A 14,391-nucleotide genomic window follows, 5' to 3' on the forward strand; every position below is an offset into this window, starting at 1 on the left:
CTCCTAGGGCTCAGAGTTACAGCTCGTGGCCACTCCCTGTGGGCCCCTCCGCCCCAGACTGGCTGCTGGGGATCAGGCAGCTCCATCTGTCTGTCCTTTCTCCTTTTGCCAGCACCAGAGCACAGGGGTCTATCTTCTCCCCTGATCTCCACCCTGACTTAAGAGTGCTCATCAAATTACCCATCAAGGAGGGAATCCTGACCCGAGGATTGCTTTGGGACGAGTGCTTGGGAATATACCTGGGTCCGGTACACAAGGTTCTCGACAAACCAACTTAGATGTTCAGGTCAGCTCGCTGGGAACAACAGCCGGATGTTCACCGTAAATCATCAAACCCTGCCCGCCCCTCACCCCCAGAGACAACAAACAAACAGCCAGTAAATGCCTCAGCATTAAACATTTTCCGGCGAAGGCGGGACAGTCAATTTTGACACTGTTGTGAAAAAATACAGCCTAGTTTCTGTTCAAATGCACCAAATTTACTGCTCAGGTTCTCATTAACTACTGTCAAGGAGGAAACAGATAGACAAAATAAATTATGAAAAAATTACTTTTTTAATGTACAAAAAGACGTATTTACAAGTTGAGTGTGTCATCTCAATTCATAGCACGTAGAAAAAGCTAAATATTTTGCAGATATAAATTTGGCTGGCTGATTCACCTACAGTATTTTCAGGAATGACGCCTTCTGTACATACTATACACAGGCTGGGAACGGCTAGCGAAATCCTAGCGCAGGGAGCGAATGAACACCGCCACAGAGCCCAGACCCTCGGAGGCGTCCCAGGGCTGTTATCTGGCCTTGGCTTTGTCTTTGGACCCTAACAAAGCATCTGATGTTCTGGGATGCGGAGGGCCCAGGTAAGGTTTTGGCCCTGTCCTGGTTGAGGCTAGGGTCACAGTATCAGGCTCATCGCGGTGCGGTTGGTTTTGGCAAGGTCGCCACAAATTCAGCGCTGGCAACGTGTGCGGTGTGAGTACATGTGTGTGGTGGGAAGGAGGCTTCAAGTCACCCGACAGTACGTTCTGATGTCAGTTCCAAATTCCATTTCCGGGTGGGGCTGGGTCACACCGAATAGGGAAATTCAGAGACGGTCCCTCAGAGTCCCAAGAATCAACCCCGTCACCCTCCACCCCCACCAAAAACACCATGCAGGTCATCGTACTTTGCAGAATGAGCAGGAGCGCCGAGGGAAGGGAATCCAGAAGGTCCCGGGGCTGCATGCTGTGTCTCGGCCCAGACCACTGGACTGCGGGTGAGCAGACCGCACAGCCCGGGGGAGCCCGGGAAGAGGCTGCTGTCAAGTCCTGGGCTTTTCCATGGTAAAGTGGGTGGACAGTGCACTGGAGAAACGCGATTGGGTAAACATATGACTTCCTCTTCTTACGGGCGGTCTCCAGGGTGGCCTGAGGCTGGGTCCCTGGTGCTCTCCCAATTTCTCGAGGCCCCGTGCCAGGCTTTGGCTCACCTGGGTCCATCCCTAGCCCACAGCAGCTCCAGCAGCCCCGAGGTATTTAGAAGTTAAGTGTTCTTTCCAGGAAGGGCTACATTCGACATGCATGAGCACTGTAAACACGGTCTGGAGAAGTCAGGGCAGCTTCTGGGCTTGCCCCAAGGACTGCAGTTTTTCTTTTCTTCTCTGGCAATCCTTCCATACTTTATCCATTCGTATGCACTTGGACAGCCTGCCAGTGGCAAACTCGGCTTTGTGGGGGCAGACGTGCCGGCGCTACCAAACCTGGAATCAGGATGTACTTCCAAATAATCCAGGTAAAAATCTTTTTTCTTCCTCTGCGGCACGGGGAATGTTAGAGGCCTCAAGAAGTAAGCTTCATAGAACTCTTTTACCTCGCAGGTAGGGCAATGAGAAGCTTATCTTCCTGGATTAGAATATCCAGTATGGCTTTCAGATTCAAACCCAAATGTGGTTCCCTCTACCTTCTTTCCCCCTGGCCAACGGGATCCCTCATTAGCCAAATGACAGAGGCGAAGACGCTAGAACAATTTGGTCCTATAAACACCAAAGCCTGGGAAGCACTGTGCAAACGAGTTTTTCATTTCTACCTTGCCTTTCCCATTGAGACTTTTTTCACTGTTCCGAAAAATAACCCAAAGGAAGACCAGACAGGATGTACACAAACCTGCCCTTAAAGCATCTGTGGTCTGAATCGGCCACTGGCAACACTCCCTCAGACCTAGTTAATACTTTTTTGGAAAAAGACAAAATTGACGGAAGCCCCAAGCTCTGGGAAATGATGCCTCCTCCGAGTCCACTGAGCGCCAGGAGCTGGGGCCTTAGGTCATCATGTTCAGGAACTTGCTCTCCTCGGCCAGGCTGGTGAGCATGGAGCTCATGTCCCCAACAGCCATGTTGCTGATGCCCGTGGGGATGGAGGGCAGAGTCAGGGAGTTCCGGGGGGTGGTGAGGCAGGAGGAGCTCTGGGAGAGGCTATGGAGGAGGCTGGGACTCAGGGCACCCGAGAGCAGGCTCGAGTGATCGCCATCATCCATGATGGCATCGAAATCTATCTGGGGGGCCTCCAGGAGCTGGGAGTCCACAGTGCTGGACACCTGGTTGACGCCGGGCGAGGGCAAGGGCTGGGGCTGGATGCTGTCTGGGCAGGCCTGTGGCTGCGGTGGCTGGGGCCGCATGACCTGGCAGCCCACGTGGTTCTCCAGGCCTCCGTTCTGTTCGTACATGTGGATTTGGCCGTAGTAGTAGAGCATGCTGTGGTCCTGGGCCCCGGCCGTGTCCTGTGGGGGTGGCTGAGGAGGCCGGGACACCATGTTGCCCATTGCTCCTTTGGGCCCATCTGCCATCTCCTGGTTGGCCGACACAGCAGCCATGGCGTGGCCGGTGGCCCTGGCATAGGCCAGCTGCAGCCCAGCCCGCACCCCACGGTGGCAGCCAGCAGGGCTGGGCTCAGGGGGTGGCCGGGGTTGCACTAGGCCAAAGCTGGATTCAGCCACCCCCACGGCGCCCTGCTGGGGCTCCATGAAGCTGGGTTGCTGGGAAGGCAGAAGGTTGGGGCCCTGGCGGTAGCCCTCCTGGCTCATGGGGGTCGCCAGGTGATGGCTCTGCTGTGGGTAGCTCTGGGTCGAGTGAAGGGGTGGCATCCCGGCCAGGGAGGAATTGGGGATTCCGAGTTCCCGGCGGTTGCCTCCCATCATGGTGGCTTCGGGAGCAACTTCCATTTGCTGGGGGAGCCCCAGGTGGACTGGCTTGGCTGCCATGTTGCTGCAGGATGGGGGGTACTGGTTCAGGGCCCCTCCCATGGTACTGGGGCTCAGCTGGGGGTGGGCTTGCCCATAGTTGGTGTGGGGGCTCCCGGTGGTCGTCATACTGGGACACTGCCCACCTGTCCCGGGCTGCCGCAGCTGCTGCATATAATTTATCCGAGGCACGGAGGAGCCGCCCCCGCAGGGCTGAAAGTGTGCCTGCTGGGCGGTGTCCAGGACCCCCGGGCTCAGCGGCAGACCTTGCGGACTATAGCCTGGGTACTGGCCAAAGGCCGGCTTCTGCTGCGCCACAGCCAGGTTGCCCTGCGGAAAGGGCGAAGGCTTCCCCTGGCTGGCCAGGGTGTCCATGGTGCCGGAGCTCACCTCATTCCACTGCACCGGCATGCTGTTTTTGTTCAGGCTGGGGGGAGCCGCGTAGCCCAGCTGGCAGCCTCCCAGCACCGCGGCGGCGGGGCCCACGTTGGAGTCCGCGGCCACCATCCTGCGCTGGCCGTGCAGCCCCGGGCTGGGCAGTTTGGGGTTCTCAGAGAAGCAGGTGCTTTCCGGGGGATAGGCCTGCGGGGGGCTGTCGTCCAGGGTCCCGCCGGCGTGCGCCTTGATGTACTGCACCACGTCGTCGGGCAGCACGAAGTCGTCGTCGGGCAGCACGAGGCCGATCTCGGGCCCCGCGCCGTCCGCCCCCGCCGCCAAGGCCTCCATGGCCACGTGCTCGCTGATGCTGGGCGGCCGGGGCGAGTAGGCGCCGCGGGCCAGGCCGCCGTCGGCGCTCGCGAGGCCGGGCAGGCGGAGGCCTCGCCGGTCGGCGCAGGGCGGCAGCGGGGCCGGGTTCACGTCGTGGGCGCTGTGGAAGCGCTGCACCCGCGGGGCGGCCAGGGCGTCGGGCCGCCTCACCGGGTCGCTGGCCCGCCGCGCCCCGCCGCCCGGCGCCTCGTGGGGGAAGGCGGGCGCGGGCCCCGCGTGGCCGTGGGCCGGCCCGTCGCTGCCCCGCCGCGGCCCCAGCGGGCGCGGGCAGGGGGCGGGCGGCGCCAGCCTGGTCCGCAGGCTCGCGCGCTCCAGGCCGGGCAGCGGCGTCGGGGGCGGCCCGCCGGTGGCCGCGGCGTACTTGGCCCGCAGGCTGTACTGCTGCGCGGGCGTGAGGCTGAGCGCCCCCGCGCCGCCGCCGCCGCTGCACTGGCTGGCCTCGCTCGAGCGCCGCGACGCGTCGGTGGAGATCGGGTCGTAGGAGTCGGCCGAGCTGGCGTTGTGGGGGCGGCCGGCGCCCAGGGGCGACGCCTCGCTGGAGCGGCGGCTGGAGAAGTAGGGGGAGATGCCGGAGGAGCGGCGGCTCACGGTGTAGGCGGAGCTGACCGTGCTGGTGGAGCTGTCGCGGCGCTCCTGCAGGTGGCTCAGCATGGTCACCTCGCTCGCGGACAGCTCGGACAGCCGCGGGTTGGGCAGCAGCCCCGCCGGCCCGCCGCCGCCGCCGCCGCCGCCGCCGCCGAGGTTTTCCAGGATGGAGCCTGCGGGAAAGGAGAGGGTCAGCGGCCGCGGACAGGGCGCGGCTGCTCTGCCTTTGACCGAGCTGAGCCTGCGGCGGCTGGACCCCCCTACCGGGCCCGGCACACAGCAGGCGCTCAACCAGTGACTTCTAAATGAAAGGAGGGAATCGGGGGACAGCAAGTGAACAAATGATGGCCCAGTGGGAGTCAGGAGGCCTGATGCCGATCTTAGCTGCCACTGCTTGGCCGGCCTTGAATTCTCATTCTGTCGGAGCCTTCGTTTCTCCAGCTGTAGATAAAATGTGCCTCTCCGCAGGAGGCGGTTATTGAGAGCCAGGGAGAAGGAGCCCGGGAGGGCCCTGGCCACCGCCTCCCCGCACCTTCACCATCTGGGCCTGGCTGTGGCCAGGCTGGCTCCCCAGGGGCTGGGTTTATAGGCAGCCCCCTGAGATGCACACCCATGGAAGGGAGCATAGGCCCCAGAATGGGGGGGGGGGCGGGGAGAGAAGTGTGTGGCCACGCAGACCCCATGACAGCTGATGTCACAGGAAGCTCTGGGCCTTGAACGGCCTTACACTCCTGCCGTGATCAGTCACCAGATGGGGGCCACCCTGGGAAGGGGTGACCTCGGGTAAGGCAGCTGTCTGCAACCCAAGCGATTTCTGTATGAGGCGGAGAGTGGAAGGCCATTTGCCTGCAGTTCCCGCAACAGCTGGGGCAACAAAGCCTCCCTTCGAGGGAGACCTGGGTGGTGCATCTCGGTGTCCGCCACACGGGCTGTGGGCCCAGCTCACTGCCCGGCCCAGAGTCGGCACTCAGGAAATGCTCCTGAGGACACCGTGCAGCTCAAAGCCTGGCCAGCACGTCCTGAGGCTGTCTTGTGCATAAAGTCCTCCCTGTTCTTCCCCAGCTGACGTGCTGTCTCTCTCCTCTGCCCAGCTCCAGCCCGAGCTCCGTCCTCGCTCCCCGGCTCCTTCCCCGGTCCATGCATCTCCTGGCACGGCCTTCTAACCACAGGGACTGGGATTATAGTGCTCTCCTCCCGAGGGCCTTTGCCACAGTGCCCAGAGCCGAAGCATGGTGTAGCTGAAAAAGCTTGGAGCCACTTAGGCCTGGACGGAGTCTCACTCAGCTCTGCCGCTGAGCCGAGTGGGGCACTTTCACCTCTCTAAGCCTCATTTTCCTTATCTATGCAATGGGCTGGTAAGATCTATCCTACTGTGGGCAACCGGTGAGATGGCACATGGCGCTCGATGGAGGTGAACCTAGTGCGTGCTTGCCCTGGGCCCCGTCCCGCCCCTGCCTGCACACCCGGGGTCTCCACTCACCACTTCCCGGGAGGGGAGGCAGCTTGGTGTTCCGGGTGTGTGGAGCCGGCCCGGCCCAAGAGCAGGAATCCTTGAGTGACTTGAGCTTCTCCTTCTTGAGCTGCTCGAACCGGTGCATGGCGGTCATATGTTTGCGCAGCTGCAGGCCACCAGCAGAGGGAGCGGCCAGGGCTGAGGCATCGGCCCCCGGGGGCGTGTCCTCCAGAGCCGTCAGGTCTCCCAGGCTCCCGGGCCCTGTCCCCGGCATCTCCACGCCGCTGTCATTGTTGGGGGCACTGCCCAGGGGAGAGGGCTCACTGCTGCAGGACGACTGGGCCCCGGGGCTGGACTGACACAGCTACAGGGGGGGTGGTGAGAAGGCACAGGGTCAGAGGGTGTGCGAAACCCCCTGGCCCTGTGCCCCTGCCCGCACACGCACCGTGCCCATGCACACCCGGGAAGGAGGCTGCCATGCAGAGGAGCTTCTGAGCATCACTATCTGCAGCAGGTGGCCCAGCCACCTCACTTCTCTGAATCTCAGCTTCCCCAACTAGAAGATGCACCTGAGCTGCCTCTGGGACAGGGCCAGTGACTAGATGGAAAGCCTCCGGTAGGCAGAAGGCGCCCGGGGAACGGACAGCCCCACATTACCCTGCTTCCTGCTGCTCAGTTCCCCCAGCCAGCGTCTGGGCCAGAGCTCCCTTTCAGCGTGCGGGGACACTTGGAGTCTGTGCCCCACAGAAGCAGCCATGGCTGCATCAAGTTGACATCAAAGAGGGCGGCTCAACGTTCCCAAACAACACGGACGTGCCATGTGATGAAGCAAGGCGCAGTGGAGGTCTGCTGACCTGGTGCCTTCTCAACAGGCCAGAGGCAGGTTGTCAGAAAGGCCAGGAAGACCAGGTGAGGGTGGACCTGCTGGATGCAAGCCCTTGCCTGAAGGGCCACCCCAAACCAGCCCCCATTCTGGGTCGATACGGAGGGGGGCAGAGAGTTCATGGCTCGTGTGTACAATGCAGGACGCCACACAACCTGGGCTGCCTCGACTGGGACCTGGGATCTGAGCGCAGCTGAGCTCACTTCAGATACAACACCTGTGGGCTCCTTCCCAGGCCACATGACCCCAAATTCCAGACTTTTCTGGAATTTTCAGCACCAATGCTTCCTTCTGCCTGTGGCATGACCTGCATTTCTCATGTTGGCACTCAGGACCCTCCGTCGGCTGGTCCTTCCCTCCTCTGTGCCCTGAACTCACGCCTCCACTCAGCCCTGTCCCTCGTGGAGGCTTGGTCCCCACGGTTCGCTCCTGTATCTGCCTGCTTGACTCCTGCCACCAGCCTGTATCTGTCCCAGGGGTTCCACCTGCAGTGCCTGGTGCCTACTGATCCAAACCCACTTTACCAGGCTCCCAAGGGGCCTGGACTGACACGTCAGTCTGCACCCAGGCAGCAGGCCTGGACCAGCACCCCAGCCCGCCCTCAGCACGCCAGCCCGCCCACACCCCGGCCGGGCTTCTCTGCTCACCTCAGTACCGTCTATCCTTAGGGGAGGTAGAGTCGAGAAAAAGAGGTGGAGACAAAGAACAGGTGGTTAGAACAAAAGGAGTGGAGGCCACAGGGGCAAGGACGCAGAGACAGGACAGAGGGGAAGGGACCAACACTAGCGCTTGGGTGCTGGCTGGAAAGGCAGACCCCAGGAACCACCCACAGACTGACTGCGTGGGGGCAGGCATCCCTGCGGCCCATGGCCCTGCCCAGCAGAATGGGACCTGGCACAAGACAGGTCCTATGAGAGGCCCAAGGTCGTGAAGGGAGGAAAGTCAAGCTGGAGAGAGGAGGACATCATCGTGCGCTTGGCGGGGGGGACCCCGAGGCAGAGCCCCCAGCTGCAGTCGGGGCTCTGGGCCCTCGTGCCGCTGGGCCTGATCTCCTGGGGGGGTGGGAGGCATGCACTGGGGCCTCCACTGCCCAGCTCTGCTTACCCCGGAGCTCTCGGTCTTGATGGCTTTGACGTGTAGGCAGTCCTCCACGGCCTGGCTGGTGCGGCTGGCCTCGGCACTCTCCTCAGAGCCCCGGCCGCCGGGCTCGGCACTGGCCTCATTGTCCCCGTTCTCCTTGAGCAGGGGGGCGCGGAGGTGCACATCGTTGCGCTGCTTCTTGGTGACATGAGCATCTGGGCCGTGTACTGTTTTCACGTGCTTCCGGAGAGAGCTGGGGTCCGTGTATCGCTTGGTGCAGCCTGGGATCTTGCAGATATAGGGTTTCTGGGGAGAGAAGCAAGCCTGTGTTATGAGACTCTGAGTGGGGGCGCTCCCCATTCTCCCGAAGCCGTGCCACGTCCTTTGGCTGGCATAGTCAGAAGGTGTTGGACTTCAGGGCACCCTGGAAGGAGCCATGCCGACCCCAGGGCCTGCAGGAGCTCAGCCCCACTGGTCTGATCTGCCATCTCTTCATGTGGGTAAGCACATGGCTGAGGAAGCCCTCATCACAAGCTGGGGACATAGATCAGAGACTGTGGAGGTGGTGGGGACCCAGAGCTTGGTGTGATTGCAATGCCACCTCCCCAGGGACCAGGGCACTGGGATTTTTGATATCAGTAGGAGTGTATTACTTTGTAATACGCGCAAGACAGCAGTAACACCCTGATTTCTCTGATGAGGAAAAACAGGTTCACAGAGGCAAAGAAACTGGTTCAAAGCCACTCAGGAATGGGACGAAAACCCAGGGTTTCTGAACCTCAGTCCTGAGTTCACACACACACACACACACACGCACACACATATGCCCCACATCTACATGCAGACACGCTCCCCTGTACCCCTCCACACATGTTCACACATAACCATGTCCACGCACACACACCATACACACACATGCATATACATATGTACATGTGAGCAAGTGCATAACGCACCCACACAGACCCCATAATACATACACACATACTGGGCGCAAGTCCCGGGATCGTTCCACTGAATCCGCCCACGCGCCGTCACCGCCGCTGCCCCGTCCCAGCTCCCCACCCGGGATTCCCTCAGCCCAGCCCAGTCCAGCCGGGTTCCCGGGAGGATGAAGTTCGTCTATAAAGAGGAGCATCCATTTGAGAAATGCCGCTCTGAGGGCGAGAATATCGGAAAGAAATACCCGGACCGGGTTCCAGTGATGGTAGAAAAGGCTCCCAAAGCTCGGATAGGAGACCTGGACAAAAAGAAATATCTGGTGCCTTCTGATCTCACAGTTGGTCTGTTCTACTTCTTGATCTGGAAGCGAATTCATCTCTGAGCTGAGGATGCCTTGTTTTTCTTGGTCAACAATGTCATTCCACCCACCAGTGCCACATGGGTCAGCTATACCAGGAACACCATGTAGAGGACTTCTTTCTATACCTCGCCTCCAGTGATGAAAGTGTCTACGGTCTGTGAAGCTGCTCCCCCTGAGGTGGGGGGTCCCATTCTACAAAAAGAGAGGTGGACCCCCTTCCTTGACCTACTCCTCCTCCCGGCTCAACCACCACCTCCTTTCTTCAGGACCTGCACTTCCTAATGTTTGAGGCTCTCCTCCAGCCCCTCTTAGCAGGAGGGCTCATGGGGGAGGTGGCCTCTTGGACCTCTCCTTTCTCCCCTTTCTCTTACCACCTTTCCCACTCTGCTTTAGACTTCTTGATTGTCAATCTCTGTCACATCCAGCGATTATTTTGGTTTCTGTTCCCTTTCTAACTGCCCAAGGGGCTCAGAACGCCAACATTCCCTTCCTTTTACTACCTTCTTTTTTTGGGCGTAGATGGAAGGGACTGAAATTTTGTGTGTGGGGGGAAGGTAGGAGGCACATCAATAAAGAGGAAACCACCAAGCTGAAAAAAAAAATACATACACACATACATCCACATACACGGAAACATCCACACACGTACATAAACATTCCCCCCTCCAAGGCTAGCTCTTGTCTCTAGAGACCCTAACGGGCTTAGATTCCTTTGGGAATTCCTCTGATTTCCTACAAGGAAATCCTCTTGGGATCCAAAATGTAGCTAAGCTTTTAGAAATGTTCCTTCCTGAGTCTATCTGAGCAAAAGCAGTTGAATGGCTGGACCTGGACTGGGAGGCAGGTACAGCAGACTTCTTTCCCCGGGCTCTGTCAGCCCTGCCAGGAGGTCTGGCTACCTAGGGAGACAAAGGCTGCTCTGTGCCCTATCAGTGGGGGGCTGACAGCTACAGTCAGCCGGATAGCAGTAGTGGTTACAGCATGTCGTTGCCAGCTGCCCAGGGTGGAGCGGCAGGGGCCTGCCGATGCGTGCTGAGCTCAGATAGTAGGCTGCGGAGGGGGCGAAGGACATCAGGCACCTAGGTACCTGACGGCCTACGAGAAGCCATGGGGTGATGCATTTACGCACATGTAAGTGGGGCCCCATGTGCACACGCTGTGCACACCCTGGCCAGGTACCTCGTTGGAGTGGGTGCGGTTCTGATGCTTGGCGCGGTCTGAGGCATTGGAGAAGGCCTTGTTGCAACCCTCGTGCTCGCACACGTATGGTTTCTCCCCAGTGTGGGACCGCAGGTGCGTCTTCAGGTTCTCCAGGCGAGAGTAGGCCTTTGAGCAGCCCTCGAACTGGGAAGAAGTGGGTTCGGTCAGTGAGGGTGCCCCAGATCCAACACAGGGAACCCGACCTCAGGGGCTGGCCCGCTGCCTCCTCCCCAAAACCCCCATCCGCTGCACCCCGCAGGTGCACCCAGGAGTGTGTGTTTCAACAATAATGTCCACCTTGCTTTCTGATTATAAAATGACATAAGACCACTCTAGAAAACTTGGAAAGGATGGAAAAGTGCAAAAAGAGAAATGAAAACCATTGGCTGCCCAGGAACAGCCTCTGCCGACATCCATGTAAGTCTCTGGGGGCTTTGTAGTTCATCCCAAATGTTTAAAAACCCAAACTGGGAACATATCACATATTTAGTTACATATTCTGTTTGTTAAAATCAATGGCACATGGTGAGAATCTTCCCATATCATTAAAGACTTTTTGAAAATACTCTTTTAACTGTTTCCAGTGCCACTCCCTGATTAGAATGTTTGGGTGTGTTAAAACGTGCTGAGAATAAAATCCAGGGGCATCTGGGTGGCTCAGTCAGTTAAATGTCCGACTCTTGATCTCAGTCACGTCTTGATCTCAGGGTTGTGAGTTCAAGCCCCACATTGGGCTCCACGCTGGACATGGAGCCTACTTAAATCAAATCAAATCAAATCAAATCCAGTGTTCTCCAAATCCTTGAGTGAGCTGGCCTCACCCTCGCTCTGGCCATGCTGGTCCCCTTTCAGTTCCATGGCCCCACTAAGTTCTTCCCGGTATGGAGCCTTGGCACACACAGTCCCCTCTGGCTAGAACCCTACCCGGATCCTGGCCTGGCTCACTCCCTCTCAATGTCTTAGGGTATTTCCTCTAGGAGAATTTCTCTGATCTTCTTAATCATAAGACTACTCTTTTTGCTTTATACTTCCTACCACACTTTATAATCTTCATCATTTTGTTATCTGGCCTTCCCATAGGAAACAAGCTCCAAGAGAACAGGTACCTTCTAGATCTTGTTCATTTTTGTGTTCCCGGTATTTAATATCTGATGAAAAAAAATTTTTTTTGGCACTCAAGAAGCATTTTTGGAAAGGAAGGAAGGAGGGAGCAAGAAAGAGTGGCAGAAAAGGAGGGAGAAAGGAAGGAAGGATGGATCACTCTAGGAAGATCTGAACATATACCCAAGATACTGTAATAGCATCTAATGTTCCTATGAAAATTGCCCTCAGAATGACACACAAACCCCAGTAGAAACTGGTACACTGTTTGCATCCTCCCCTTTTTTCCTGACCAGTCTGACTGAGTATATTTGGTACATTGATCTGTTTCTACGACTCACAGCTCATACCACAGGGCTATGGTTTGCTATAACTCAAGAGTGTTACAAAAATAACTTGCTGCAAAGGACCCAGAAGAGCCAAAATAGTCTTGCAAAAGGAGGACAAATTTGAAGAACTGACAATTCCCAATTTCAAAATTTACTATAAAACTACAGTAATCAAGACTGTGTGTGGTGCTACCATAAGGACAGACATAGAGATCAATGGACTAAATAAACTCATATATTAGGGTCAGGTGATTTTCAACAAGGGTGTTAAGGCCATTTTATGGGGAAAGAACAGTCTCTTCAACAACTGCATCAGGACAACTAGGACAGCAACGTGCAAAAAGAATGAAGCTGGACCCCTACCTCACACCATATACCCAATGGACTCAAAATGGATTCAAGACCTAAATGGTAGAGCTACCCTATAAAACCATGTGTGTGTGTGTGTGTGTGTGTATGTAAAAAGACTATATATTTATAAACTATAAAACTCACAGAAGAAAACATAGGGGTAAATTTTTGTGACCTTGGATTAGGCAATGGTTTCTTAGATATGATACCAAAAGCACCAGCAGTTAAAAAGTTGGACTTCACCAAAATTAAAAACTTTGCTGCTTCAAAGGAAACAATCAAGAAAATGAAAAGAAACCCACAGAATGGGAGAAACTACTGGGAAGTCATACATCTGATAAGGGTTTAGAATTACTACAACCCGAGAGTAGAGACAAGTAACTCAATTTAAAAAATGGGCAAAATATTTGAGTAGACCTTTCTCCAAAGATAGTATACAAATGATCACTAAGCTCATGAAAAGATGCTCAACATCATCAGTCATTAGGGAATTGCTAATCAAAACCACAATGAGATGTGACTTCACATCCCCTAAGATGACTGTCATCAAAACACAAGTTAGCAAGTGTTAGCAAGGACGTGGAGAAATCCCTCCACATATTGCTGATGGGAATGCAAAATGGTGCAGACTTTTTGGAAAGCAGTCTGGCTGGTCCTCAAAAAGTTGAACACAGAGTTACCATAGGACCCAGCAATTCTACTCTAAGTACAAACACAAGAGAATTGAAAACTTGTACACTAATGTCCAGAGCAGCATTTTTCATAATAGCCAAAAAGTGAAAGCAATGCAAATATCCATCAACTGGGTAAATGGATAAAAATAGTTAAGATCTATCCATACAACGGACTGTTGCTTAGCCACAAGCAGAAACGAGGTATTGATACATGCTATGACATGGATGAACCTTGAAAACATGCTGAGTGAACAAAGCCAGACACAAACGCTGTCCATCACGTGATTCTGTTTTAACGAATTGTCTGAAACAGGGCAATTCATAGAGACAGGGAAGCAGATTAGTGGTTGTTAGGGAGTAGGGGGGAAGAGGACAGGGAGTGATTGCAAACAGGTCTAGGGTTTCTTTTGGGGGTGATGACAATGTTCTGAAATTAGCTATTGGTGATGGTTGCACAACTTAGTGAACATACTGAAAATCACTGACTTGTACATTTTTTAAACGGTGAACTTTATAGCATGTGAATTTTATCTCAGTTAAAAAAAAAACCCGCCAACAAAGGTAGCATATTTCGTTGAATCCCGTTCACACCAATTTTAAGACAGCATGATTTCAGAGATATTAAAATGAGAACAAAATGTCTGTCTCGGAATTATAAAATAAGGTAATTCACGGAGAGTTCCCGGAGGCTTTAGCTGCAACCACATCAGTGCATCACGGGTCCAGCAGTGGCCCTTTTAAAGAGGGAGCAGTTGTGTGTTAAAAAAAGGTCTTGCCAATTACAGCCACAAATTCTGTTGACATCTCAAGGGAAACTGTCTAAAAGGTCTTATTTTTGTGTCTATGTTAAAAAAAGAAATTCAGGATGCCTGGGTGGCTCAGTTGGTTAGGCGTCTGCCTTCTGCTCAGGTCATGATGCCAGGGGTCCTGGGATGGAGCCCCGAATCGGGCTCCCTGCTCTGCAGAGTTGGCTTCTCCCTCTTTGAAATAAAATCTTAAAATAAAAATTAAAAAAGAAATACAAAAAATAAATAAATTCAACCAAAGGGCTGTTGCTCCAGCTCTGACTGGTCAGCGAAGCTTTTCTGTGTGTGTGGGGGGGGGGGGGGCGGGGAGGCGGGGAGGCGGGGCAGACTAGGGGGTGCTACTGGGAGCTGGCACCTGCGGTCCGCCAGCCCAGCGAACTGCAGGCGGATAGCCGTACCGTGGGGCTCATGGCCACACACAGACAAAACTACAGAGCCACCAGCACATCCCCACTGCAGTTACCAAGATGCACGCACCCCCCGAGTCCATCAGAGTTCTGGGGAGCAGACAGATGGGGTCCTCAAGAACCCCCCGCGGACAGAAGGCCCAGGGCAGGAGCACAGACGACAACTCGTTTCGGAGGTGGGTCCCCGGAATGCTGCTGTGGCCTGTTCGACCCACGTTTCCCCGTGGCCAGCCATGC

At 55.8% G+C, this 14,391-nt stretch overlaps 1 protein-coding gene and 1 pseudogene across 4 annotated transcripts in view; one reads left to right on the forward strand and one right to left on the reverse strand.

Moving 5' to 3' along the window:
- Positions 1-478: 478 nt before the first annotated feature.
- The window catches only part of GLI2 (GLI family zinc finger 2), a 245,890-nt gene continuing 231,977 nt past the window's right edge, over positions 479-14,391 (reverse strand). For all 3 annotated transcript variants that reach the window (XM_045869019.3, XM_064586408.1, XM_064586407.1), the window contains 4 exons: positions 10,466-10,630; positions 8,008-8,289; positions 6,048-6,384; positions 479-4,740 (listed from right to left, as the gene is read on the reverse strand). In XM_045869019.3, coding sequence (XP_045724975.2) covers positions 2,297-4,740; positions 6,048-6,384; positions 8,008-8,289; positions 10,466-10,630 — 3,228 coding nt within the window. In that variant the 3' untranslated portion in view covers positions 479-2,296. The remainder of the gene's footprint in view (positions 4,741-6,047; positions 6,385-8,007; positions 8,290-10,465; positions 10,631-14,391) is intronic.
- LOC123839507 (gamma-aminobutyric acid receptor-associated protein-like) lies at positions 8,921-9,888 on the forward strand (annotated as a pseudogene). Its single transcript, XR_006789659.3, has one exon. The product of XR_006789659.3 is annotated as a gamma-aminobutyric acid receptor-associated protein-like (transcript).

Source organism: Mirounga angustirostris, unplaced genomic scaffold, assembly GCF_029215605.1.
Source record: "Mirounga angustirostris isolate CCGP_5_RB_7025 unplaced genomic scaffold, mMirAng1.0.hap1 SCAF_3, whole genome shotgun sequence".
Taxonomy (NCBI): domain Eukaryota; kingdom Metazoa; phylum Chordata; class Mammalia; order Carnivora; family Phocidae; genus Mirounga; species Mirounga angustirostris.